This window comes from Bubalus bubalis, chromosome 14 (assembly GCF_019923935.1).
Source record: "Bubalus bubalis isolate 160015118507 breed Murrah chromosome 14, NDDB_SH_1, whole genome shotgun sequence".
NCBI lineage: Eukaryota > Metazoa > Chordata > Mammalia > Artiodactyla > Bovidae > Bubalus > Bubalus bubalis.
The window spans coordinates 23,849,772-23,877,721 of record NC_059170.1 but is presented as its reverse complement, the minus strand read 5'-3'; the positions used below and the strand labels follow the sequence as shown (position 1 = coordinate 23,877,721).

The 27,950-nt window shown below is 44.9% G+C and overlaps 1 protein-coding gene across 1 annotated transcript; it reads left to right on the top strand.

The window, feature by feature from the left end:
- Nucleotides 1-41: 41 nt before the first annotated feature.
- FKBP1A (FKBP prolyl isomerase 1A) lies at nt 42-27,561 on the top strand. The gene is made up of 5 exons (XM_025263737.2): nt 42-226; nt 312-359; nt 20,073-20,185; nt 24,277-24,441; nt 26,473-27,561. Exons 1-4 carry the CDS (start codon nt 190-192, stop codon nt 24,403-24,405), a joined length of 327 nt encoding a protein of 108 aa, XP_025119522.1. The 5' UTR covers nt 42-189; the 3' UTR covers nt 24,406-24,441; nt 26,473-27,561.
- Nucleotides 27,562-27,950: the final 389 nt, after the last annotated feature.

Sequence of the window (27,950 nt, the reverse complement as noted above, 5' to 3'; positions counted from 1 at the left end):
CGGGGCTCCGGGGACGTGCGCGCCGTGTGGGGCGCGCACGCAGGGCGGGGCGTGCGGGGGCGCGCGCGTGCGCAGCCGTAGCGCGGAGGGTCCAGGCAGAGCCGAGGAATCGCCGCGAGATCCGGTCTCGGTCCACGCTGCCTGTCGCACAGCCAGTCGGCCAACCCAGCGTCCGCCGCTACCGCAGCCATGGGAGTGCAGGTGGAGACCATCTCTCCCGGAGACGGTGAGTAGGCGCGCGCCGGGTGGCCCCGGGGTGCCCCAGCCACCGCGCGCATCCGCTCACCTCGCGCGTCTGTCTGTCTCCTCAGGGCGCACCTTCCCGAAGCGTGGCCAGACCTGCGTGGTGCACTACACGGGTGAGTCGCAGGATCGGGGTAGGGGGCGGCTCGGGGGTCGGGGGGCAGCCGGCGCGGCCTGGGGGCAAAGGCCTGGGGCGTGGCGGCGGCAGGCCCGCGTGGCCCGAGGCCGAGGCCTGGATGGTGGCAGCGCCCCCGAGGGGGCAGCGTCGGGCCTGCCGAACCTCGGGCGGTCCGAGCCGGCGCGCGTGCCGGACTTTATTCTGCACTTCGAAAGCGGTTCTGTGTCAGAGATGCTGTCGTTCTGCCCACAGCGCGGATGGGGAAACTGAGGCGTGGGGCGGCCAAGTCACTTGTCCAAGGTCACAAGCTCAGGATGGGCAGAGCTCTAGCCAAGGACCATCAGAGAGGATTTATAGCATTTCTGTGCCCGGTTTACACCCTATTCCCGCTTCCGCCCCACCCTTCGATGGAGATAAGAAGGGCGAGGTAATTACTAGTTCGTGGGAACTCGGCCCCGCGCTGCGGGTGGAGAGACATCCCACTTTCTAAGTCTTGGCTCTGGCCCAGCCTGGCCTTGGCGAAGTTAGATCTGCAACGTCCTTTTCCTTTTCTTAGTTTTGAGCCACTTTATAAATCCGAGCCTCAGTAGCGGTGATGGCCCGGGTTGACATAACATGTAATTCAGCCCCCCAGTCCTTCTAAGAGTAGAGACTTATCCCCTTTCAAAAGATAAGGAAACTGAGGCCCAGTTAGGAAAACAAACAGTATTATAAGCCAAAGGAAGTATTAGACTCTCAGCCAGAATTTTAACATGACAGTCATATTCCTTGAGACCATTTTTTACTCTATGCCCTTACAAGGTTCTCCTGGGTTGTACTTGGTAGGGAGGGGAGGGGGGAGGCTGAGCAGGCGGAGACTTAGCTGTAGTGGGTGCTGGTGATTGGTGTGGCCACAGTTGTTAATATGAACAACCTTCCCTCCCCTTCCTCCTCCCTTTTTCCTCCTTCCCACCCTTTCCTCTGTTCTCCTCCTTCCTCTATGTCTCTCCGCTCCCCCACCCCCTCAAGTAGGCTGTAGGCAGTTCTGAACCTGCTGCTCGGGGATGAGCTCTCCCCTTCTCTCTCAGATCATGTCGGGTGGGGGAGCCCTCTGTTGAGGGAAATGACTTTTCTTTGGGAAGGGAAAAAGGCAGCTAACATTTCCCTCTCTGGTGCCCTTTTATTTTTCTGGGTTTTTTATTCCTCTGGCCCTTCTCCCTGTGTAGAAAAGGGGGTGGAGGTGTAGGGAGTTAGGGATAGAACTTTTAAAAAGGCTACCATAGGAGGAAGTATTGAAACCTATCTTGGTAGGGAACTATCTCATACCTACAAAAGAAACTGTAAAGTGGTTTTGATGTTTTAAATGGTTGTCTTTGTAGACCGTGGTCAGCACCTGAGCCCTGGAGGTCTAGTGGAAGAGAACATGTCAGTTTGGTTGATTTTGATCTGTGAGATGAGAAGATTAACCATTGCCTTTTACAATGCTGGGTGAGTGGGCAGTTCATTCAGTTCCCACAGCCAACTGAGGTAGGGACTCAGAGAAGTGATGAGTTGACTTCTCCCCCCTTTCCTCCCAGTTTCTAAGTAGTCACATTAGGTTAATTGGCTCCACCTGTGCCATTCCCAAGTCTGTGCCCCTTGTCCTTGGCTCACCCATCTTCTGGGGCTGATAGCAGGACTGGACACCAGCATGTTGGCAGAACAAAGTTTCACTGTGCCTCTTAGTGAAGTGTCCCCACGCCGCACATCTGGAGCCTTTTCCTAAGAGAACAGATGGCTGTGGGACCCAGAACACCATCGGGGCTCCCAGTGCCTCTTCTCCAAGTCTCTGTTTTCCTCGAGGGTGGCACCCACCCACACGTTCCCAGAACAGCGGTGCGACCCTGGCATGCATTAGGACAAAAGCTTTCTTTTTTATTTCAGTTTTGATAAGCCCTACAAAGACACCCTGGTGAGAAGCCAGCTCTGCCTCATGCTCAGAATAGGCTGTTCTTGAGCAGGCTTCTTTGTTCTTGTGGGTCTTTGCCATCAGCCTCCCAGGAAGAACCTGTTTGAGACCTGTGGGGGCGTGAGAGGAGTGGGTAAACGCTTTGAGATTTCATCTGTAGCAGTTGAGTGACTTAAAAGCCACTTGGAACAGAATCCATCTTGAAGGAACATGGTGAAGAGTATCATAAAAATCTGAGGGTCCTCAAATGCAAGAGAACCTCTCCTCACTGAACCTTGAGGAGGAGAAATTCTCATGATCCTCCTAGTTTTCATCTTGTTTTTCTCTACCCACCTATCTCAGTAGTCTCCTGTTAGGGCTGTTTCTCTGCTTCTCCCAAGTCATGGATTGTGGACATCCCTGTGTGCCCACCTCCCACCCCTGCCCCCTGTTTCTCTGTCTTCTTTTGCATAGCTAGCTCAGACTGCTTGGCTGTGTGGCTCCAGTGGTTACAGTTCCTAGGACGGAGAATCTGATTGACCCAGGTTCAGGTCAGGTGAATTCTCTAGATCCAGTCTGCTCTGGCCAGGTAACTGCTGCTGCTGATTTGGGAGCAGCTTCAAAGGATCAGCTGGAAATAAGGAAGCCAAGATCTTCTCTCGGTCACCAGGAATATGATTAGCACAGGCTGACTTTGACCACATGGATGTTCTAAATGCTTCTGGTGGCTGCCAGTTGTATCCTGGATGCCACTCTCCAGGCTCCTTCTGGTAACTTCCACAGCCTCTAGCAGAGCACAGCATGAGCACGGCCTCAAAGAAAGGCCTGTACCCTATCTACGTGATGTCAGAAGGGAAGGTGAAAACTGTACTGTCTGTAGCCAAGCCCCTCCTAGTAGCATGACAGGCAGGCATTGAGGTGAGAGGGAGGAAGTGGAAAGATAACCTGCCAAATAGGTGCCTGGAGGATCAGGTGGATCCTCATGGCTCTCTCCTTGCCTCCAGTAGCTTCATCATCTTTATTATTGAGCTTGTCCTGACACACTGCTAGGCTTATGTCCCTTTTACTCCCATCAGCAGGCCACGTGCCTGCCATTGTCAGAGCAACCTCAAGTGGAGTGAGGAATTCTTTTTTTATAGTTGACATCTTGTCCTTGGGATCAGGTTTAACTTGTCTGTAGCCTGACTTCTGACTGAGAAAAACCAAGGATCCCTCGGCTTCATCACTGCAGGAGGTCCACTTGAAGGGACACTGCAGCTCCCCTCCCCACCCGCTGCTTTTCTTTAGCCTCTGGCTCCCCTCTCCTCCCTGCTTTATTCCACCCCCTCCCCTGCTGGGTGTTTCTTGGCTGGTGATGCGAAGTCGGGAGGAAGGCTCGCCCCCAGCAGAGACTGCTCAGATGGCTTCCCCCATGTGTGCCGGCTTTAGGCAGACCGACTGTAACTGTTTGGGCAGGGCCACAGCAGGACCCTTTTCCTTCCTACAGCAGATAATTATTGAGCAACAGAAACCAGCCAGGCACTGGGGACACAGCCAGTGAACTAAACAAAGGCCTGGTCTGGTGGGGAAGAGACTAGCAGCATGAAGGTATGACACATCAGGTGGTGAGAAGCTCTGTGGAGAGAGGTTAAAGCAGAGTGAGGGCCTGGGAAAGGGGTTTACAGCTTTTAGTGAGGGTGGTTGGAAAAAACTTCTTACAAAAGGACACTTAATTATTTGCCCAAAGGAAGTTGGGAGAGACTGATGTGGCTGTCAAGGAGAAGAGTCTTCCAGGCAAAGAGAGGAGCTAGCGCGGAAGCCCGGAGGCTGCAGCATGACTTGGTATATTAGCTGGAGTGGATTGTTTGAGGGAGAAGGTAGTAGATGAGGTAATGGTGGGGCTTTCTTTCTGAGATGGGAGTCATGAGCTGATCTGGATTTTAACAGAATCGCCTCCCTTCTAGCTACTGTGTGGACACTGGAGTGTTGGTGGCATTGCGGAAACAGGGCCCTCGTTGTATCCTGGGTGTTCAGAGCATGCCAAGGGCAGGTGTGCAGAAGTGGTACCACGTGGACAGTGACCCCCAAAGAAGATGTGGGCCCTTCACTGGGTTCAGATTTTAGCTTGGGCACGTGATCTACTTTTCTCAGCCTCCGTATGCCATCTATTAAAAATGGGAGAAGCAATGCCTGCTGTGAGGAGTTGCCGGGGGCAGTGCCTCTGGGAGGGGCGGCAGCAGCAGTGATGCTATCACTGCACACTGTGTCACGAAAGGCCCCTGTGTCCCCAGCGCTCGGTGTTTTATCACCCCTCAGTTTAGGGTTGGCAGAGTTGCTTAGGCCGAGACCCTTCCATTTCACAGATGAGGAAATAGGTAATTATAAAAAAGATGACTCTGAGTGAAGGTTCATCTTAAAACAGGCCTCCACATTGCCTGCAGAATATTTTGGCTAAGAAAACTGCAGCTGTTCTCTTTAATTTGAGACCAGAGAAGTTTTAGTATTTGTTATTGATGCTTGGTGGGTGTAAGATGGTCAGGGTTGGGCTGCACCAGCTCACTAGTGTGTGCAAGTTAAAGTGTCAGTCCTTTTACCTTCAAGTTTCCATAACATAATTGGATTTTAACATTTTGCAAATGGACCTTGCTATGGAAATGATATTTTCCTTCCTCTGAGATTGTGATTACCAAAATATTGAATCACATGGATGCCAGTTTCTTCTTCCACAGGTGAGAGCAGAAGGCTCACTTGTCTTAAATGAACTAAAGACTGCATAGAATTCTGGTATCTATGTGCAACTGTTATTTGTAAAGTTGTCAGAATTAGAGAAAAATCAAAATAGAACAGTTATTACCCACGTGCCCACCACCTAGATTCCATGATGGTTGACATTTTGTCATGTTTGCCAATTCTGTCTACTTCCAGGTGTATGTAGATAGATATAATCGATCTTGAGTTTTTAGCTGAGCCATTAGAAGCTGCTGACATGATCAGATTAGATCAGATCAGTCGCTCAGTCGTGTCCGACTCTTTGCGACCCCATGAATTGCAGCACGCCAGGCCTCCCTGTCCATCACCAACTCCCAGAGTTCACTCAGACTCACGGCCATCCAGTCAGTGATGCCATCCAGACATCTCATCCTCTGTCGTCCCCTTCTCCTGCCCCCAGTCCCTCCCAGCATCAGAGTCTTTTCCAATGAGTCAACTCTTCGCGTGAGGTGGCCAAAGTACTGGAGTTTCAGCTTTAGCATCATTCCTTCCAAAGAAATCCCAGGGCTGATCTCCTTCAGGATGGACTGGTTGGATCTCCTTGCAGTCCAAGGGACTCTCAAGAGTCTTCTCCAACACCACAGTTCAAAAGCATCAATTCTTCGGTGCTCAGCCTTCTTCACAGTCCAACTCTCACATCCATACATGACCACAGGAAAAACCATAGCTTTGACTAGACGAACCTTTCTTGGCAAAGTAATATCTCTGCTTTTGAATATGCTGTCTAGGTTGGTCATAACTTTCCTTCCAAGGAGTAAGCGTCTTTTAATTTCATGGCTGCAGTCACCATCTGTAGTGATTTTGGAGCCCAGAAAAATAGTCTGACACTGTTTCCACTGTTTCCCCATCTATTTCCCATGAAGTGGTGGGACCGGATGCCATGATCTTCGTTTTCTGAATGTTGAGCTTTAAGCCAACTTTTTCACTCTCCACTTTCACTTTCATCAAGAGGCTTTTGAGTTCCTCTTCACTTTCTGCCATAAGGGTGGTGTCATCTGCATATCTGAAGTTATTGATATTTCTCCCGGCAGTCTTGATTCCAGCTTGTGTTTCTTCCAGTCCAGCGTTTCTCATGATGTACTCTGCATATAAGTTAAACAAACAGGGTGACCATATACAGCCTTGACAAACTCCTTTTCCTATTTGGAACCAGTCTGTTGTTCCATGTCCAGTTCTAACTGTTGCTTCCTGACCTGCATACAAATTTCTCAAGAGGCAGATCAGGTGGTCTGGTATTCCCATCTCTTTCAGAATTTTCCACAGTTTATTGTGATCCACACAGTCAAAGGCTTTGGCATAGTCAATAAAGCAGAAACAGATGTTTTTCTGGAACTCTTTTGCTTTTTCCATGATTCAGCAGATGTTGGCAATTTGATCTCTGGTTCCTCTGCCTTTTCTAAAACTAGCTTGAACATCAGGAAGTTCACAGTTCACATATTGCTGAAGCCTGGCTTGGAGAATTTTGAGCATGATTTACTAGCGTGTGAGATGAGTGCAATTGTGCGGTAGCTTGAGCATTCTTTGGCATTGCCTTTCTTTGGGATTGGAATGCAAACTGACCTTTTCCAGTCCTGTGGCCACTGCTGAGTTTTCCAAATTTGCTGGCATATTGAGTGAAGCACTTTCACAGCATCATCTTTCAGGATTTGGAACAGCTCAACTGGAATTTCATCACCTCCACTAGCTTTGTTCGTAGTGATGCTTTCTAAGGCCCACTTGACTTCACATTCCAGGATGTCTGGCTCTAGGTCAGTGATCACACCATCATGATTATCTGGGTCGTGAAGATCTTTTTTGTACAGTTCTTCTGTGTATTCTTGCCATCTCTTCTTAATATCTTCTGCTTCTGTTAGGTCCATACCATTTCTGTCCTTTATCGAGCTCATCTTTTCATGAAATGTTCCTTTGGTATCTCTGATTTTCTTGAAGAGATCCCTCGTCATTCCCATTCTGTTGTTTTCCTCTATTTCTTTGCATTGATCGCTGAAGAAGGCTTTCTTATCTCTTCTTGGCTATTCTTTGGAACTCTGCATTCAGATGTTTATATCTTTCCTTTTCTCCTTTGCTTTTCACTTCTCTTCTTTTCACAGCTATTTGTAAGGCCTCCCCAGACAGCCATTTTGCTTTTTTGCATTTCTTTTCTATGGGAATGGTCTTGATCCCTGTCTCCTGTACAGTGTCACGAACCTCATTCCATAGTTCATCAGGCACTCTATCTATCAGATCTAGGCCCTTAAATCTATTTCTCACTTCCACTGTATAATCATAAGGGATTTGATTTAGGTCATACCTGAATGGTCTAGTGGTTTTCCCTACTTTCTTCAATTTAAGTCTGAATTTGGCAATAAGGAGTTCATGGTCTGAGGCACAGTCAGCTCCTGCTCTTGTTTTTGCTGACTTGTATAGAGCTTCTCCATCTTTGGCTGCAAAGAATAGAATCAATCTGATTTCGGTGTTGACCATCTGGTGATGACGAGGGTGTTTGTTATGACCAGTGCTGACATGATACTTTTCTCTAAGTACTTGAGCATGCTATAAGAATGAGAGTATTCTCCCTATTCTAATTCTGGTCACCTCTGAGAAAATTTTAAATGATTCAGTAGTATCTAAAGCCAAATGCGTATTGAAACTACCCCAGTTGTCTTCAAAGTGTTTTTCAAAAGCTTAAAAAAAAAAAAAAAGAGTTCAGTTGGAGATTATGTCTGTAGTAAACATCCAGAAGAGTCTTCATATCTCACTGTTATCCCCACATCTATCTGATTGTTTTTTCCTGATTGTTGTATAACTCCTTCCACTATCTTGATTTCCTTTAAATTAGGAGTTGAAATGTCTAAACAGTTTCTGGTTAAAACATTTTAGTGTGAAGACTTCTAACATGATGCTGTGTACTTCATACTTGGCATACCATGGGGAACATCACTATTTGTGATGCTAAATTGATCTTTTTTCTGATTATGCATTTTACCCTTTGAATTAACGAGGCCATTGTCAAAGTGCTCGGACATCCTGCATGTGCCCTGCTCCTCACCAGCCTTTCACCTGCTGTTTTTTATATCAGTTGATGATTCTTACCTGAAAAAACTGTTTCATTGGCATTTAATTTACAAAATGGTAATTAAAAGCTTTTTTTTTTCATATCTTCCACATTTATTAACTGCTCTTCTATTACACAGGGTAAAGCTGAATTCTTTTGCTTTAATTATCAATTTTAAGGTCAGGAATTGGTTTTATAGTCATCCTCCATGGTGACAAGTGACTCTCCCCATCTATTTATTTATTTATCTTTAGTATATTAGGGACTCATATTTTACTCAGGGCCTTAAAACTATTGTTATTCATTATTCTTTTTGATAACTCTTGTCCCGGATTTGGCCAGTAGGAGCCCCTTCAGGGGGGCTTCCTGGCTGGGTCAGCAGTAAAGAATCTGCCTGCAGTGCAGAAGACACAGGAGACGCGGGTTCCATACCTGGGTCAGGAAGATCCCCTGGAGGAGTGCATGGCAACCCACTTCAGTATTTGTGTCACAAAAATCCCATGAACGGCGGGCTGTAGCCCTTAGGGTCACAAAGGGTTGGACACAACTGAAGTGACTGAGAGTGCATGCACGCAGCCCCTGCCTTTTTGACATGCTTCCACTGTTTTTAATCATTTCCTTAGTTTCACTGTTCTGTTCCTTGCCTTAGTCACCTCTCTCCAAAGAACTCTGGTTCCTTGCAATGGGTCTCAGACTTTTTTTATTGACAGCTTTACTGGATATAATTTATACAATAAAATTTTTAACTTGAACATGTTTGGTGGTTTAAAACTGATTTTTGTAAAGTTTCTGATTAGAATACCCCCACGTCTGTCTCATTTTCTCCTGGTTGTGTGTAGCTCCTTCCACTACCTTGATTTTCTATAAAATAGGAGTTGAAATGTTATAGATACAGTTCATTATGTCTATAAACTAAGGCTCATTTGTCTGCCTTGGGATTTTCTCTAAAAATGGTATTGTCATGTACTATTTCCCATGGAAAAGGCCGGAGGTGTTTTGAACAACTTAGGCATGTATTCCCTTGGGCCCCTTTAACTTTGGCCTGATAAATTCTAGCAGTACAAAGAGCAGGAGGAGGAAAGGGAGAGAAAAGGGGGGATAATCTGCTCCTGGCTGCTGCTGTGTCTGTTCTCTTTGCCTTTCCTTTTCCCTTCCCAGGAGCTCAGGCCACCCTGGCCTGCATTCAGTTCCCCAAACACACCAACCTTTCCCCCCAGGAAGGCCTCTGGCCTGCCACACTGCCTCCACTTCACACCAGGGCAGGCTCCTCTTGCAGCTTAAATGACACGCCCTCGGTGGGCTCCCCGACCCTTGGCTAAAGTGACACTTCAGATGTGTGCACACACTTAGGCCTCTATCTCGAACAAGGTGCCCATCAGGCAGTGTGTAGTTACATCTGCTCTTTCCCCAGGAGACTGCAGGCTCCAGGAAGTCAGCCCCACAGGGCTGGTGGTCTCCAGGGTCTCTCTCCTTTGGTGCTTGGCATGGAGTAGGTACTCAGTGACTGTTTCAAGTGGTCACTTAGGACCTGGCATTAGACTTCAGCTGGAGTGTGGAAAGTCTGCATTCCTGTTCTGATTGGTATCATACTTCTGTTAGATCTTCTGCCCACTTTTTGATTGGGTTGTTTGTTTTTCTGATATTGAGCTGTATGAGCTCTTATATATTTTGGAGATTAATCCTGGAGTTTATCCCAGGGATGCAAAGATTCTTCATTATGCACAAATCAATCAATGTGATACACCAGATTAACAAAATTGAAAAATAAAAACCATATGATCATCTCAGTAGATGCAGAGAAAGCTTTCAACAGAATTCCAACATTCATTTATGATAAAAACTCCAGAAAATCGGCATAGAAGGAACATACCTTAACATAATGAAGGCCATAATGACAAACCCATAGCAAACATTATTCAGTGGTAAGAAACTGAAAGCATTTCCTCTAAGATCAGGAATAAGACAAGGGTGCCCACTCTCACCATTATTATTCAGTATAGTTTTGAAAGTCCTAGCCATGGCATTCAGAGAAGAAAAAAGGAATCCAGATTGGAAAAGAAAAAGTAAAACTCACTATGTGCAGATGATGTGATACTATACATAGAAAACCCTAAAAATGCCACCAAAAAACCACTAGAGCTAATCACTGAATTTAGTAAAGTTGTATGATATAAAATTAATACACAGAAATCCCTTACTTTTGTATATAGTAACAATGAAAAATCAGTGAAATGAAGGAAACAATCCCACTTACCATTGCAAATAAATGAATAAAATACCTAGGAATAAACCTACCTAAAGAGACAACAGACCTGTATGCAGAAGACTGTAAGACACTGATGAAAGAAATCAAAGATTACAAACAGATGGAGAGATATGTCATGTTCTTGGATTGAAAGAATCAATGTTGTCAAATTGACCACACAGAGCAATCTACACATTCAATGCAGGCCCTATCAAATTACCAATTGTATTTTTCACAGAACTATAAAAAAAAATTCACAGTTTGTATGGAAACACAGAATACCCTGAATAACCAAAAGCAGTCTTGATAAAGAAAAATGGAACTAGAGGGATCAACTTTCCTGATTTCAGACTATACTACAAAACTACAGTTATCAAGACAGCATTGTATTTGCACAAAAACAGAAATGTAGACCAATGGAACAAGATAGAAAGCCTGGGGATAAATCCCCACACCTATGGGCACCTTAATTTTGACAAAGGAGGCAAAAATATACAATAAAGAAAAGACAGCCTCTTCAATGAGTGGTGCTGGGAAAATTGGACAGCTACATGTAAGAGAATGAAATTAGAACACTTCCTAACACCATACACAAAAATAAACTCAAAATGGGTTAAAGACCTAAATGTAAGACCAGAAACTATATAAAACTCTTAGAGGAAAACATAGACAAAACACTCTGACATAAATCACAGCAAGATCCTCTATGACCCACCTCCTAGAGTAATGGAAATTTTTAAAAAATGGACCTAATTAAACTTAAAAGCTTTTGCACAATGAAGGAAACTAAGGAAGGTGAAAAGATAGCTGTCAGAATGGGAGAAAATAGTAGCAAGGAAACTAAGGAAGGTGAAAAGATAGCTGTCAGAATGGGAGAAGATAGTAGCAAATGAAGCAACTGACAAAGGATTAATCTCTAAAATACACAAGTAGCTCAGGCAACTCAATACCAGGAAGACAAAACACCACTATCAAAAAGTGGGCAGAAGGCCTAAACAGACAGTTCTGCAAAGAAGACATACAGATGGCTGATAAACACATGAAAAGATGCTCAACATTGCTCATCGTTAGAGAAATGCAAATCCAAACTACAATGAGGTATCATCTCATACCTGTCAGAATGGCCATCATTGAAAAGTCTGCGAACAATAAATAAAGAGAGGATGTGGAGAAAAGGGAACCCTCTTGCACTGTGAAGAAAGCTGAGCGCTGGAGAATTGATGCTTTTGAACTATGGTGTTGGAGAAGACTCTTGAGAGTCCCTTGGACTGCAAGGAGATCAGCCCTGGGATTTCTTTGGAAGGAATGATGCTAAAGCTGAAACTCCAGTACTTTGGCCACTTCACGCGAAGAGTTGACTCATTGGAAAAGACTCTGATGCTGGGAGGGATTGGGGGCAGGAGGAGAAGGGCACGACAGAGGATGAGATGGCTGGATGGCATCACCGACTCAATGGCTGTGAGTCTGAGTGAACTCTGGGAGTTGGTGATGGACAGGGAGGCCTGGCGTGCTACGATTCATGGGGTTGCAGAGTCGGATACGACTGACCAACTGAATTGAACTGAACTTGCACTGTTGGTGGGAATCTAAATTAATACTAGCTACTCTAGAGAACAGTATGCAGATTCCTTAAAAAACTAACTGGTATTAAGTTAAAAGTAGAAATTCTTTCTCCCTCTCCCAACTGTAAGTAGCAAGAACTTTATATAGTTTTGAAAGCTTGGGGTTTGGGATATTCTGTTTTGTTATTGTTTGGTTTAGGTTTTTGTTGTTGGTTGGTTGTTCTAAAACTTTCCATATTTGGGGCCCTGCAAAATGTTTCCTGTGAAAACCACCTGCAAAGATGCACCAGCTAATGAAAATCACATTGTGAATCATGAACTTTAACTACAACATGTGGTGAGGCCGTAGATTCATGCCTTCCTCAGTCATCTTCCCTTACCCAGTAGAGGGTATCTGGGAACTCTGCCTTCCACGAAGCAGAGTGCGCTAGAAGTGGCTTATTTTCTGTTAAGTGAAATGATAACCCAGGGGTTCTCCAGACTCTCCAAATGCTAGCCTTGGGTCCTTCTTCTGCCTTTTTTTTTTTTTTTTTAAGATTTTTTATTTTCTTTTTAATGTATTATTTATGTATTTTTATTTTTTGGCTGCATGCCATGCCAGATCTTTGCTGACCAGGGATTGAACCCAGGCCCTTGGCAGCGAGAGTCAGATCCTTAACCACTGGACCACCAGGGAATTCCCTGGCCTTGGGTCTTAACCACTGCTTCTGTGACATGGGCTGAGTGTCTGGAAACAGTCTGAGGGGCCTTTGCATAGCAGCTGCTGGCCAGGTCTGCCTCTGCTGGTTCCTTTTGAGCAAGGAAGAGCCCTCCATAACAGGCAGCAGAAAGCCAAGCTGTGGGCGGGATCCTGCGAGGAGAGGATCTGGAGACTTCCCCACTATCATGCATACGCTCTCTCTTTTAAAGCCTTCCTGCTCCCTCTCCAGGGATCTGAGTTTGATTCTCCCCCAAAGAACAGCTGAAACAGTTTGGGAGTAGACCCAGGTGAAGGTGACGTCAACTGCATTGCAGCCAGAGGCCGATTTGACAATCCCTCAGGCAGCCATAGCTTTTGCTCCTTTCATGGCCTCATGCTTTTAACTGGAGAGCCCGGAGTTTGCCGAGGAATTTAAAGGTGCCTAATGTAAAAAACTGCCATTCTGGGATTACCCCTCAGATTCTTTTTATCACATAGGGAAGAGGTCCAAAGCCTTGTGGTTGTCCTGCTAGTTCTTTAAAATTGTGCAAATGAAGCAGATCCTAAAGTGCTCATGAGTGCCAGGGGTTGAGCTGAGTGCCTCAGGGACATAGAACTCTTTGAATCCAGGTCTGATCTTGAGCCATGTTCAGTTGGGAAAGACGAGAACTAGTTCTTCACATCAGGAGTACGTAGCTATCCTAGACAGTTTCTGGGTCATGAGGTATAGATTTGTGTGTAGTCAGAAATGGAATCAGTCAGTTCTTTAAATAGAAGGTCATGCTGGTGATCCAGGTTTTTGCTAAGAATGGCCTTCGGAGCTTAAAGAGTATCAGCTGTCGTGTCTGCACTGTAACCTCAGTTGCCTTCTCTCAGCAGAGAAGTGTTTTCTCTAGGAAATTACAGCACTAACTTGGCAGGTGGCTTCACTGTTCAAGGGCTCCCGGTTCTGGCACGGAGATGTCCAGAGCTAAAATGGGAGCAGCTGCTGAGGCTAACTTGCCCGCTTTACCTGCTCCTTCCCAAACAGAGGAAGCACCTGCCATCCACTGCCTGGTTGGGTGTAGGAAGCAAGCATGTTGCATTTTAGTAAATCTCACTTTTCCCCTTTCTCCTGTTTTTTAAAATAACAGTTTTATAGAGGTGTAATTGACATCCAGTAAATAAGCTATTCATATTTAATGTGTACAGTTTCATGAGTTTTGATATGTTTCTTTGTTACTCTTTGAAACCTCCCTCCTCTTCCCATCCCTGACAACCACTGATAGTCAGCATAGGTTAGTGTGCCTTTTCTAAAGTTTTATAGAAATGGAATCATACTATGTGTACTGTTTTGCCTGGCTTTCACTCAGCATGATTATTTTGAGGTTATGTTGTTCCACGAGTCAGTAGCTCGTTCCTTTTTATGGCTGAATAATTTTCTATCATATGGATATATTTAATTATCTGTTTACCAGCTGGCAGATGTTTGGATTGTTCCAGTTACTGGTTATTATAAATAGGTCTGCTATGAGCATTTGTGTATATGAATATTTTTATATAGCCAAAAGCACCATTTCTCTTGGATAAATATCTAGGAGTAGAATGACCGGGTCAAATGGGAGGTGTATGTTTAAACTGCCAGCTGTTTTCCAAAGTGGCTGTTCTGTTTTATAGTCCCACCAGCAGCATGTGGGGATTCCAGTTCCTCTGTATCCCTGCCAGTACATAATATAATAATAATGGTATGGACCTTACAGAAGCAGAAGATATTAAGAAGAGATGGCAAGAATACACAGAAGAACTGTACAAAAAAGATCTTCACGACCCAGATAATCACGATGGTGTGATCACTGACCTAGAGCCAGACATCCTGGAATGTGAAGTCAAGTGGGCCTTAGAAAGCATCACTACGAACAAAGCTAGTGGAGGTGATGAAATTCCAGCTGAGCTGTTCCAAATCCTGAAAGATGATGCTGTGAAAGTGCTTCACTCAATATGCCAGCAAATTTGGAAAACTCAGCAGTGGCCACAGGACTGGAAAAGGTCAGTTTTCATTCCAATCCCAAAGAAAGGCAATGCCAAAGAATGCTCAAGCTACCGCATAATTGCACTCATCTCACACGCTAGTAAAGTCATGCTCAAAATTCTCCAAGCCAGGCTTCAGCAATATGTGAACCGTGAACTTCCTGATGTTCAAAGTGGGTTTTAGAAAAGGCAGAGGAACCAGAGATCAAATTGCCAACATCTGCTGAATCATGGAAAAAGCAAGAGAGTCCAGAAAAACATCTGTTTCTGCTTTATTGACTATGCCAAAGCCTTTGACTGTGTGGATCACAATAAACTGTGGAAAATTCTGAAAGACATGGGAATACCAGACCACCTGATCTGCCTCTTGAGAAATTTGTATGCAGGTCAGGAAGCAACAGTTAGAACTGGACATGGAACAACAGACTGGTTCCAAATAGGAAAAGGAGTTCGTCAAGGCTGTATATTGTCACCCTGTTTATTTAACTTATATGCAGAGTACATCATGAGAAACGCTGGACTGGAAGAAACACAAGCTGGAATCAAGATTGCTGGGAGAAATATCAATAACCTCAGATATGCAGATGACAGCACCCTTCTGGCAGAAAGTGAAGAGGAACTCAAAAGCCTCTTGATGAAAGTGAAAGTGGAGAGTGAAAAAGTTGGCTTAAAGCTCAACATTCAGAAAACGAAGATCATGGCATCCGGTCCCACCACTTCATGGGAAATAGATGGGGAAACAGTGGAAACAGTGTCAGACTTTATTTTGGGGGGCTCCAAAATCACTGCAGATGGTGACTGCAGCCATGAAATTAAAAGACGCTTACTCCTTGGAAGGAAAGTTATGACCAACCTAGACAGCATATTCAAAAGCAGAGACATTACTTTGCCAAGAAAGGTCCGTCTGGTCAAGGCTATGGTTTTTCCTGTGGTCATGTATGGATGTGAGTTGGACTGTGAAGAAGGCTGAGCGCCGAAGAATTGATGCTTTTGAACTGTGGTGTTGGAGAAGACTCTTGAGAGTCCCTTGGACTGCAAGGAGATCCAACCAGTCCATCCTGAAGGAGATCAGCCCTGGGATTTCTTTGGAAGGAATGATGCTAAAGCTGAGACTCCAGTACTTTGGCCACCTCATGCGAAGAGTTGACTCATTGGAAAAGACTCTGATGCTGGGAGGGATTGGGGGCAGGAGGAGAAGGGGACGACAGAGGATGAGATGGCTGGATTGCATCACCGACTTGATGGACGTGAGTCTGAGTGAACTCCGGGAGTTGGTGATGGACAGGGAGGCCTGGCGTGCTGCAATTCATGGGGTCGCAAAGAGTTGGACGTGACAGAGCGACTGATCTGATCTGATCTGATTATATTATATTATAATAATATAATTATATTCTAATAATATGATAATGAGTAGTTTTATACATTCTAATCGATAGTAGTCATACCTCCTAGTGGTTTTAATTTGCATTTTTTAATGATGATCGTGTTGAATATATTTTCATGTACTTATTTGCCATTTTTTATCCTTTTCAATGAAGAATGGATTCATATCTTTTGCCCTTTTTAAATTGTTTTTTTGCTGAGTTTTTTGAGGGTTCTTTTCATATTCTGGACATAAGTCCGTTATGAGAGATATGTCCCGTAAAGATTTCTCTCATTCTGTGGCTTGACTTTTCATTCTCTTAAAAGTATTCTTTAAAAGTGCAGAAGTTTTCATTTTTGATGAAGTTCATTTTGTCCTTTTATGGAGTGTGCTTTTTCACCTCATATCTAAGAAATTTTTGCACGACTCACAGTCAAAGGTTATTTTCTTATGAGTTCATCTATAAATTTTATAGGTTTAGTGTTCTTTTAGAGCCGATTTTTAGTTGACATTTGATTATGATGTGAAGTATAGGTCCAAGCTTTTACTTTTTGCCTGTGGATGTCCATCCAGTTCTTCTAAGCTCAGCGTGTTTTTCATTTCAGGCATTACGGTTTTCACCTCTGGAAGTTTGACTTCAATCTTATAGTCGTCCTCTGCTTGGTCTAACATCTGTGTCACTTCTGGATTGGTTTCAGTTTATTGATTAGTTGCATGTGGGTCATACTTTCCTGCATCTTTGCATGCTTGGTAATCTTGGGATTGTTCATTGAAGAAGGCCATCTTGTCTCTCCTTGGTATTCTCTGGAACTCTGCATTCAGTTGGGTATACCTTTCCCTTTCTCCCTTGCTTTTTGCTTTTCTTCTTTCCTCAGCACTTTCTAAAGCCGCCATAGACAACCACTTCAGTCCCATCACGTCATGGCAAATAGAAGGGAAAAAGGTGGAAGCAGTGACAGATTTCCTCTTCCTGGGTTCAGATGGTGGCTGCAGCTGTGAAATTAGAAGACGATTGCTTCTTGGAAGAGCTATGACCACCTGAATAGCGTGTTAAAAGGCACAGACATTGTTTTGCTCACAGGTTTTGTATAGTCAAGGCTATACAGTAGCCTTGATGATCTTTTCAGTAGTTGTGTGTAGATGTGAGAGTTGGGCCATAAAGAAGGCTGAGCCCCGAAGAATTGATGCTTTTGAATTGGGCTGTTGGAGAAGACTCTTGAGAGTCGCTTGGACAGCGAGGAGATCAAACCAGTCAATCCTAAAGGAAATCAACCCTGAATATTCATTGGAAGGACTGATGCTGAAGCTCCAATCCTTTGGCCACCTGATGCGATGAGCTGACTCGCTGGAAAAGACTTTGCCTGATAATGGGAAAGATTGAAGGCAGAAGGAGAAGAGAGCGACAGAGGATGAGATGGTTGGATGGCATCATTGATTTAATGGACATGAACTTGGGCAAACTCCAGGAGATTGTGATGGACAGGGAGGCCTGGCGTGCCACAGTCCATGGAGTTGCAAAGAGTTGGACATGGCTTGGCAACCGAACAACAACCATCTTTAGATGCTAGACATTGTGAATTTTACCTTTTGGGGTGCTGGATATTTTATTCCTAAAAATCTTCTTGAGTTTCTTATGGGTAAACACTTGAGTTACTTGGAAACAGTTTGATCCTCTGCGGTCTTGCTTTTATGATTTGTTAGGTGGCTCCTCCAAAGCAGTGCTCAGGTGGGGGCTGATTACTCCTTACTGCTGAGGCAAGATCTTCCCAGAGATCCTATGCTGTGCCTCATGAACCATGACATTTTTCAGTTCAGCTAGTGGGAACCAGTACTGATCCCAGTCCTGTGTAGGCTCTGAGCACTGTTCCTTGTAAACCTTTTGGATGGGTTCTTTTCCAGGCTATGAGTGGTGTCCTCAGGCCACGTGCATTGATTAGTACTGTGGTGGGTACTTACGGGGGACTCTGTAGATCTGGGCATCTTCCTTTACGCTCTTCCTCTCCCTGGTGTGTGTCCAATAGACTCTGTTCTGTTTTCTTCCCTCGGAAGCTTCCTAGGATATAAGCTGGGGAGGAGGGGGGCATCATAGCTCTCATCTTGTTAGTTTTATTTCTCAGGGATCACAGGCTTTAATTGCAAAATCCAGCGTCTTCACTGTTGTAACTGTAGTCTGGCCTCTTTTTGGTTTCATTCAATTTCTTTTTTTTTTTCCTGTGGTTGGTTTGTCTGGTGTCTTTTTGTTTCAGGTTTTGGTTGATTAGGTAGAAGGGTAAATCTGATCCCTTTTCCTCCATCTTGGCCAAAACTGTTAATACCTGTTTTGATATCATAGTTCTCTTATATTCTGCATTCAATACTGACAAACCTAATTCCCACTCGAGAAAGCATCATATGCACATTCATTCCTGCTTCTTAATGGACATTGCTTCCTTTTTTGCATAACCTCCTTCAGCATCCTGCAAATTATAGCCTTGGAGTTGATTTCCTCATTTGTTAAAAGCAGTCTCTGGCAGATGGATGGAAAGGCTCCTGAAAAAGAAAGGATTCTGAAATGCCTAGCTTCTTGTTGCCTGCTCTCACCCTTGATGCTGAGTTTATTTGGGCTGGGGTCAGTGTGTGAAGAGCTTGAAATGGGCTAGAGGGAACATCTATGGTGAGTATTATGGAGAGTGGAGATCTAGTTTTCTCCCAGTTTGTCATTTTTAGAAAACTATTTATTTATCATTTCTTTGATCAGATAATGATTGTGTTCTGGTAAAGAGATGAGCTACATGTACACCCGAACTTGTTAGTTTTAGGGTGCCAGTTCCTAGCTTTATAGTGACTTAACCAGGGTGGATCTCCATCTTTGTGTCTCCCTTTCAGTCTTCAGCTCCCAGTTTCAGGCAGTATCATCACCCACTCTGCCCTAGGACATCTGTCCCTTCTCCTCTGTTAGGACAGTAGTTCCTGTCCCCACGACTCCCCATTTTCCTATTTTGTCAAAATACAGAAAGTCTGGTGACTGTGATAAGCTGGCAATTGATCTCTGCTTCCCCATTCCACCTACCAGTGTTGACAATATTTTTTAGGTTGGAATTTCCCTCCACCTCTGAAAACATACAAATACAACAGAATTCTGTGTTTTGCTGGGTCTTTAGAGGGTTGCTTAGAACCATAGTGGTTGCCCTCCCTCCACCTCCAGTGAAATCAGTATTGTGTTAGTTATATGTCAGCAATGGGCTCCCTTCCAGTCTGGGATGAAGGTGTGTTTTCAAGACCTCAGTGACAGCTATCACAATTGGCTGACACTGGCTTCTGGAGAAACCAATGTGATGGTCTTTTGTGAACAAGGAGTTGCAGGTATCTGTTGGTCTTTTGTCATGACACTCATCCCCTGGCAGTTCCATCTCTGAAATGCCCCCTTTTAGTGGAAGTTTCCAGTATGGGTTGTCTGGCTTATGAGAAACTGGAATGGCAGAATGAAAATGGTTTTTGGATTTATAGCCTAGCTTTAATGCCTTACCACATTACTTCACTTTTCTCTGCCTCAGTTACTTCTTCTGTGAAGTGGGGACAGGAATCCTTTGCTGTGGGGAGGATTGAATAAGTTCATGTGTGGAAAGTACCTTGCCCAGTCTCTGACTCAGATTAGAAGCGCTGCCCACGGTTGAACCAGAGCTTTTGACAGTTTATCAGTGAAAGGTTTTTGGTGTCTTTTCCAATGCTCCTTCTCCAATACCAGCTAGTATCCTACAGTTCAGTTACGTTCTGGCACTACCCACTTTCTGTAAAAGATGATGGGTGAATTCAGGGAGGAATATGGCTTGCACATAGACTGACTGAGAACTGTGTGCTTAAAGGGCCCGCAGTTGCTCTCAGTCTGGGAGGAAATCCAGAGTGCTGGGAATTCCTGCCAGGAGTGTGTCTGCTTCCCCATTCTCCAGAACAAGGTAGACAGCCTGCCTCTGGTATCAACTTACTGCCTTGAGTTGGGGAAGAGCCTTCGCTAGCCTGGAATAGAGGGACTACCTCAGCTCCTCAGAGGCCCACTGAGGACACAGGAAATCCTAGGACACCACCAGGTCTTCCAGTGCTGGCCTCTAGGACAGGCACTCTCCTGCTGCCTCTCACTTCCCTCATGTCATTCCTCCTCGTTACTCATGTTACAACTGCCCTTTTCCACAGGGATGCTTGAAGATGGAAAGAAATTCGATTCCTCCCGGGACAGAAACAAGCCCTTTAAGTTTGTGTTGGGCAAGCAGGAGGTGATCCGAGGCTGGGAAGAAGGGGTTGCCCAGGTATGCTCTCTTTTTTTTTTTTTTTTTTTAGTGTCTACTTCTTAAATTATGTTTATGAGTAGGAAAAATTTCATTGCTAGCTCCCTCACCCAAATAACTCCTTTTATTAATGTTTTTGTAGAATTTCTGTAAATGCCCCCCAACCCTTTTTTTAGACACACACACACACACACACACACACACACACACACTGTTCTGCTCTTTTCTTTTGCACTTAATCAATCTGATACTTTATGTACCAGGACATAAAAGAGAAGAAAGCTCTCCTCATAGAGCTTCATGGTGTAGGCAGATCTTGGAAGTATTGCAGGCTTGGTTTCAGGCCACCACAATAAAGCAAATCTTGCAGTAAAGTGAGTCACATGAATTTTTTGGTTTCCCGGTGCATATTAAAATTATGTTTACACTATAGTTTATTAAGTGTGCAATAGCATCATGCCTAAAAAACAATGGACATATGATCCTTGAGCAGTGCAGGGTAGGGACACCAAACCCCACCTCCCTGCCCCCTGAACAGTTAAAAATCCACACATAACTTTCACAGCCGGTCCTCTGTGCCTGAAGTTCCTCATCCAAGGACTCAGCCAACCATGGATCATGTAGTGTTCAGTGTTGAAAAACACGGACATGTAAGTGGACCAAGGCAATTCAAACCTGTGTTGTTCAATGATCAAATGTATGTGCCTTAGTTAAAAAAAATACTTTATTGCTAAAAAATGCTAACTAACATCTGAGCCTTTACCGAGTCATAATCTTTTTGTGGTAGCAAATCAAAGACCGCGTATTGCTATACAAATATAGAGATGAAAAGGTTCAAAATACTGCGTGAATTACCAAAATGTGACACACACACATGAGGTGAGCAAATGCTGAGGGAAAAGCCACAGGTAAGCTTATTCCACCCAGGATCACCACAAACCTTCAGTTTGTGACAAACACAGTGTCTGTAAAGCACAGTAAAAGGAGTCTGTATCCCTTAGGTGGGTGTACTACAGTTTATTTGACCAGGACTCTCTTGATGGCCATTTGGGTCTTTCCCAGTATTTCAGTATTATAAACAACACTGCAGTGATTAATCTTGAATGGACTTTATTTTACATTTGTGCAGGGGTTCCCACAGGCAGATTCTTGGAAGTAGACCGAGTGGTTCAGTAGCTGTGTGCACTGGATTTTGACATATTGCCATGTTGCCATCTGTAGGGATTACACTGAATTGCCACCAGTGGGCTATGAAGGTGCCTGCTCCTCCCAGCCCTTCCAGCACAGTGTTGTTAAAAACTTTTGGCTTCAGGACACAATGAGTGAAAAACATTATCTTGGTATGGTTTTAATTTGTATTTGTCTTATTATTGACCATGTTGTGTCAGACCACTTCTGAGAGGTCAGGCTCACGGAGAAAGTCATTTTGTTTGTCTTAAGTCTGTTTCTTCACTTCTCCCCTCCTCATTTGTGTAAACAGCTTTTGTTCTGCCAACTCTATGAAATTCCCAGTAGACAATAAGGGACCCAGGGTTGCCAAATTTCAGTTGGATTTTATCCTTGTGCTGAGCCCAGGAATTTTTTTCTTGGCACTGACCAGGTAAAGGGATGTTTATTGTGGCCTACAACCCAGGGAGCCTTATAATCAGGCTCTGCCATGGTGGATAATTAGTCTATTTCCTCTTACCAAAGAGAAGTGGAGATATAACCAATGTGGATAGAGGGATTTCTGTTTTTCTGTTTTTTTCAGAACACACTTTACATCCTCTATAAAGTGTCACTGATTGATCTCCAAATAAACTGCTTAAACTTGCAGAAACTGCCTTTCTTAGGTGTCTAGATTTTTGTTCCTTCCTGGCTGGGAGTCGGCAATAGAAAACGGAGAGGATCTTTGTGGCTTACTTCCTTTTGGAAACCTCTCCAACTGTACCCCTTCTGTCCTGTCTCCCACCCCAGACGTCTGGTAGGCTCTTGGGTCTGTAGCTCACCCCCCATCTCCCATGCCAACCATTGTCCACTCCATGGCTCATCTTCTGTGGCTGTTCCAGCACTGGAACAATCATTGTGTTGTGTGTCCCAGGAGCCGTCGCTGCTACTGAGCTAGTGTTATCAGCCTGCTTCCCATCCCAGACTGGTAAGGCCTGATGAAGTGTTAGGGAGATCCCCAGTCTCCCCCTGCAGCCAGGCTGCTTTGAGTCAGTCACAGTGCTGTTGCTTGGGGGAAGTCTGGGTGGTCTGAGACCTGCATAGAGCATGAACTCCTCCATATAATATTTCTTGAGGACATACATTAAAAGCGCAGGAAGAAGGGTTGTCTTTTGCCCCTTTTCCTGTTCCTTTGATATTGTTCCAGTTTTCTGTGCTTATAGGTCTTCAGTCCTGGCACATATACTATTTTGGGCAACTTGGTTTTTTCATCTAACCATGTATCTTGGACATCTTTCCATGTTAGTATAGTTAAGGCCACTGTTTTCTTTCTAGAGGCTAAGAAGAATGGTACAGCTGTACTGTGAAACCACGCCCCTTGCAGTGGGCATTTGAGTTGCTAGCAGATTCTGGAAGTGGAATTGCTGGGTAAAAGGATATCATTACTTTGAATTTTATTAGATTAAGCCATATACTTTCAACTGTCCTTACCGCTTTGGTCCAACATGTCCCAGTTTCTGAAGGGCGCTGTAGGAAAGAAGCCTGTAGCTTTCTCTTCAGTCACCATCACTTGGACTGAGTCAGAGAGCTAGGAGTGCACACATGGAGAGGTATGGGTATAGTTGGAGAGGCGTCTGAAGGAAAGGAAGCCACAAAGATCCTCTCTGTTTTGTACTGCCAACTTCTAGCCAGGCAGGAACAAAAATCTAGACACCTGGGAAAGGCAGTTTCTGAAAGTTAAGCTGTTTGCTGCTGCTGCTAAGTCACTTCAGTTGTGTCCGACTCTGTGCGACCCCATAGACGGCAGCCCACCAGGCTCCCCCGTCCCTGGGATTCTCCAGGCAAGAACACTAGAGTGGGTTGCCATTTCCTTCTTCAATGCATGAAGGTGAAAAGTGAAAGTGAAGTCGCTGAGTTGTGTCCAACTCTTAGCGACCTCATGGACTACAGCTTACCAGGCTCCTCTGTCCATGGGATTTTCCAGGCAAGAGTACTAAAGTGGGTTGCCATTGCCTTCTCTGGTTAAGCCATTTATTTGGAGGTAAATCAGTGATCTTTTACAAAGGATGTAGAGTAAAGTATATTCTGAAAAAGAGACAGAAATCCCTCTATCCACACTGGTTAAATCTCCAGTTCTATTTGGTGAGAGGAAATAGACATGGAGACTTAAAAGAGATAAGTAAAGAGTGGGGATAAAGCAGAGAACCTGCTCACTGTTCAGAAAACAGACATTTTGTATTGGATGAGAAAATGAAAAAGCTACAAATACATTTTAAAAAGTGAAAATTTTCCCGCCATCCTCTGCTCTCCCCATAGAAAAGTGCTAGTATTATTTGTGTTCTTCCAGAAATGTTTTCATGTTTATACAGATAGGTGCAACTATGTATAAATACTTTTCTTTTTTGTATAGTTGGTAGCATGCTATTTTCATACAATTGGTAGATGCCACTTGGTACCCCCAGAAAATCTTATTGCTTGTTTTACTTTTTCTACATTTCTGAGTATAAATATAGAGATTGCAGAAAAGTAGCCTGCCTTAAATATTACTTTCTGTGTGTTTTCTTCTAAAGTAAAGTTTTATTCAAAGCACTCCTTTTGCAGTAGTATAGATGGTTCTAGTGACAAGCCACTGAAGGGCTTAGGTGGTGACATGTCTATAGTGTTGGCTGCCCAGAGTCGGATTAGTGGGACCAGGACAGAAGCATTGAGAGCCTGGCGATTCTGGGAGTCAAGAGGGATTTTTATCAGTTATCGGGTCCTTGGAGCCAGATGGAGGGCTCATCCAGCCTGTCTGCCTGCCTCCATGTCCTCACAGAGCGTGCCCGGTGCCCAGGCAGCCATGCAGTCACCAGAATGTCCTAGTCACACCATCCTGGCCAAGGAGCACCCAGTAAACAGCTCTGCTTCTTAAGGGAACAGTTGGGGAGCGCATCCAGCACTGCCATTCTTCCTTGCTCTTTTCACAGATGAGCGTGGGTCAGAGAGCCAAGCTGACTATCTCCCCAGACTATGCCTATGGTGCCACTGGGCACCCAGGCATCATCCCACCAAATGCCACTCTCATCTTTGACGTGGAACTTCTAAAACTGGAATGACAGGAGTGGCCTCCTCCCTGAGCTCCCCATTCTTGGGTAAGGAACTTAATGCTAAAGAACCTTCCTTTAACTACCTTTGCTCCTCCCGAGTCATGCCCAGTGCTTGATGGGCATCAGAAAGAACCTTGGTGCCTCGGGATGTTTTCCTTTATATTCTTCCTCCGTCAGCCATACTTTCAGTTCTGTTACAAGTTTATACCTTGGAAAGGGACAGCATGTGCTCTTGAAAGAACTCAGGGGGACGGGGCAGCTGATGGTAGCTGTTTAAGTGAAGTATTTTTATATGTAGCTTATAAACTAAAACTGAGTTGGGAACTGGAAATATAGACCAAATTTTTAGTGCCAGCATTTCAGTTCTCTAGAAATAAGATTGGTGATGACTTTGCTTGCCCTGCTGAGTTTGTGCAGCTCCCTCATTCATACATCCTCTCACCACCTGTTAGAAAGGGATGAATGGGACATTACCACCTGGGCCACCTGCCTCAGGGAGCAAGCCCAGGACACGCAGGACAGTAGGCCAGCTTGTTATCAGTGGGTTTAAAGATGAGGCCCAGGATGCTTATGAAGTATGAAGGATGTTCTCAGACAATCCTGGAGAGGATCTTAGGGACCTGAGTGAGCCTTTCTGTCCAACAAGTAAGGAGGCTAAGGCCAAGAGAAAGAGGCCTTGCTCAAGGTCACATCCAGACAGAGACTGATTAGGACAGAACCCTTTCCTGCTTCCCCTTCCTGGACTTGTTTTCCTTCCTCTTCCCTTATTTCTAGGTAAGCCAACTCAATATTCTAATAACACATTACTTTTCATATGAGTATTAGAATCATAAAACATGTGAACGCTGACATCTTTCCACATGACCTCATGCATGCTAAGTCACTTCATTCATGTCCAGCTCTGCGACCCTATGGACCAAAGCCGGCTAAGCTCCTCTGTCCAGGGGATTCTGTAGACAAGAATACTGAAGTGGGTTGCCGTGCCTTCCTCCTCCATGTGACCCCAGATGTCTGCATTTGCTCCCCTCCTGCTTCTGGAACCAGAAGGCCATAGCCAGGGGTTGGGTGACAGTGATTCTGTTTGAAAACAGTAGTAAGTGGCTGCCAGCGTTATGGAGTACTTTGTCTTGAGGTAGAGGAGCCTTTTTTTTTTTTTATTGGCTATTTCCTCTCAGTGGTTTGATCCCTAAACACCTGGGTCATCCATGCCTGGTCAGGTTTGAGGACTCTGGCTTTTTCACTTGTCATTCCTTCCAGGAGGAAACCCTGACACTTGATAGAGCCTCTCTCTGCCCAGAGAGCTGCACCATTAGTCCCTGCCCTAGAAGGCTGAGTCCTTTGAACATAAATGTACCAAAGGGAGCCCTGGAGTAATCCTGATTTGGGAACAGGCTTTCTGTAAATCTGGAAGGACAGGAAAGGGAAGGAGGGGAGAGAGGGCTGAATGGCTATGATTGACCCTGGCCTCAGCCTCCCCCCAACACTGCCAAAGAACAGTTCAGAGCTTCTTGCAAAGGTCTTGAGGGAAAGCTCAAGGCCAGACCCAAAAAGTCAGGTTCAAGTGAGTGAATGAAGACTGTAGATATTTTCTCAGTCCGTTTGACACAAGGAAAAACTGGCTTAGGGCTGTGCATGTTAAAGTCTCTGGGAAGCTTTAAGACTCTTGATGCCCAGGCTACCCCAAGACCAGTTAACCGCTGTCACTAGATGTGAGGTCCAAGCCTTCGGGGTTTTTTTAAAGCCCCCAGATATGCAACCAGGTTGGAGACCCATTGATAATGGGGATCTGAATTGTCAGCCATATTGGTGGGCTCTGTCCCTCCTGCTGTCCTCAGCAACATAGATATAACCTTAGGTTTAAAAAGCACCACCAAGGTGTGCAGGAAGGAGGCTGCTCACCTGGGAACCCAGCCTGAGCACAGTGGGTCCTTCCCAACTGGAGCAGAGGGGTGAGGACAGATCAGACCTCACAGCTGTTGGGGAAGGGACATGGTATGGCAACAGCCTTGTGGTGGTCCCTTCCCCACACAGAAAGCATTGAGCTGCTGGGACTTATGGATTTTCTGTCCCCAACAGATGTGCCACAGAAGGATCTGGCGCCTCCAGACGCACACAGCGAGTCCGTATGGAGCTTTTCCTGATGTTCCACTACACTCTTTGTATAAACATCTTCCCAGACTGAATGTGTTCTGCCACCGGCTTTGCTCTTCCCCTTTCTCCTCGTATGTGTGTTGACCTGAACTATATGCCATAAACCTCAAATTACTCAGTTTGTTTTTGTTTTGGGGTGAAGATTGAGTTTCAGTCCTTTGGATCTAGGTTTCCAATTAAGTATTAGTCAAGTATTAACAGCACAAGTAATGGGTTAACTTTAGACTAGGAATTTGGTGTTGGGGTGGGGGGGGTGCAAGAATCTTTATTTTATTTTATTTTTTTGGATAAAAGTTTTATCTATTATATATTAAATGTTCTTGCTGCTGCGCTGCAAAGCCATAGCAGATTTGAGGCGCTTTTGAGGGCCGAATTATTCTCCAAGTTGAGAGATGTCCTCGGGTTGAATTGAAAGCCCTACCCAAAACTGCAGTGGGAAGGGGGAGAGCCTTTGCCTCCACTGCCCCACCCTCACCCTCCTCATAGACCCTCTGCCTTTTGAAAGCAGATCATTTTCACTGAGATGTTGGACATTGCAGATGTCTGTTCCCCAGGCCAACAGAGACCTCTGAAACCTTCATGGCCTGGCCTTTTTTTTTTTCATCCTGTGGTTTTTCTAATGGATATCCAGGATTTTTGTAATCGCATAGCTATCCAAGCTCTACTTCCTAAATTTTAAGAACTTTAATCGAAAGTTTAATTGAAGGTGCTGTTTGTAGACACTTAACACCCATGAACGCCCAGCCATCATGACAAATCCTTGAGTGTTGTCTTAAGAAAATGATGCTGGTCATCACAGCTTCAGCATCTCCTGTTTTTTGATGCTCAGCTCCCCCTGCTGATCTCAGAGTTTCCTGACTTCTCCTTGCCTCCTCTCACCCCTTTGCTGTCCTGTGTAGTGATTTGGTGAGAGAAATTGCTGCCTACTCCCCCAGCCTACCCCCACTCCCTGCACTACACATGAGTTTCAAGTTTTATTATTGCAATAAAAGTGCTTTATGCTGGCTTTTCTCAGCTCTGTGTGATGGTGGTTACTTTCAGGCACCTTCCCCTGCCCTTTTGTGGAGAGAATTTCGGTTGGGGGTATGACGGTGGGGCTGTAGTGTCGGAGGCTGTGTCTTAGCAGAGCTGCAGCAGGAACATCCTGCCCCAGTGGTCTTTGGCGGGGGTGGAAGGGAGTGGGCCGTAGATTTGCATCTTCACCATGGAGTGAACTACGTGGAGGTGAGGCTGAGATGGTCAGGGAGCCTCCCCCTCGCCCATCATCAGAAGTTGATTAAAAGTGAAGTCTGGGTAGAGCTCTGTGCTGGGTTTCCTGGGGTTCCAGGAAGTCGGGGATGCGCCAACAGGTGAACTAAGCCACAACCCTTTTGGAGATGTGCTGCCAGCAAATGGATGAAATG

Bases quoted from the DNA above. Each gene is read 5' to 3' on its own strand.
- FKBP1A (XM_025263737.2), top strand. From the start codon at position 190: ATGGGAGTGCAGGTGGAGACCATCTCTCCCGGAGACG. The intron at 360-20,072 runs GTGAGTCGCAGG...CCTTTTCCACAG, and splicing joins CTGCGTGGTGCACTACACGG to GGATGCTTGAAGATGGAAAG. The intron at 20,186-24,276 runs GTATGCTCTCTT...CTCTTTTCACAG, and splicing joins GGGAAGAAGGGGTTGCCCAG to ATGAGCGTGGGTCAGAGAGC.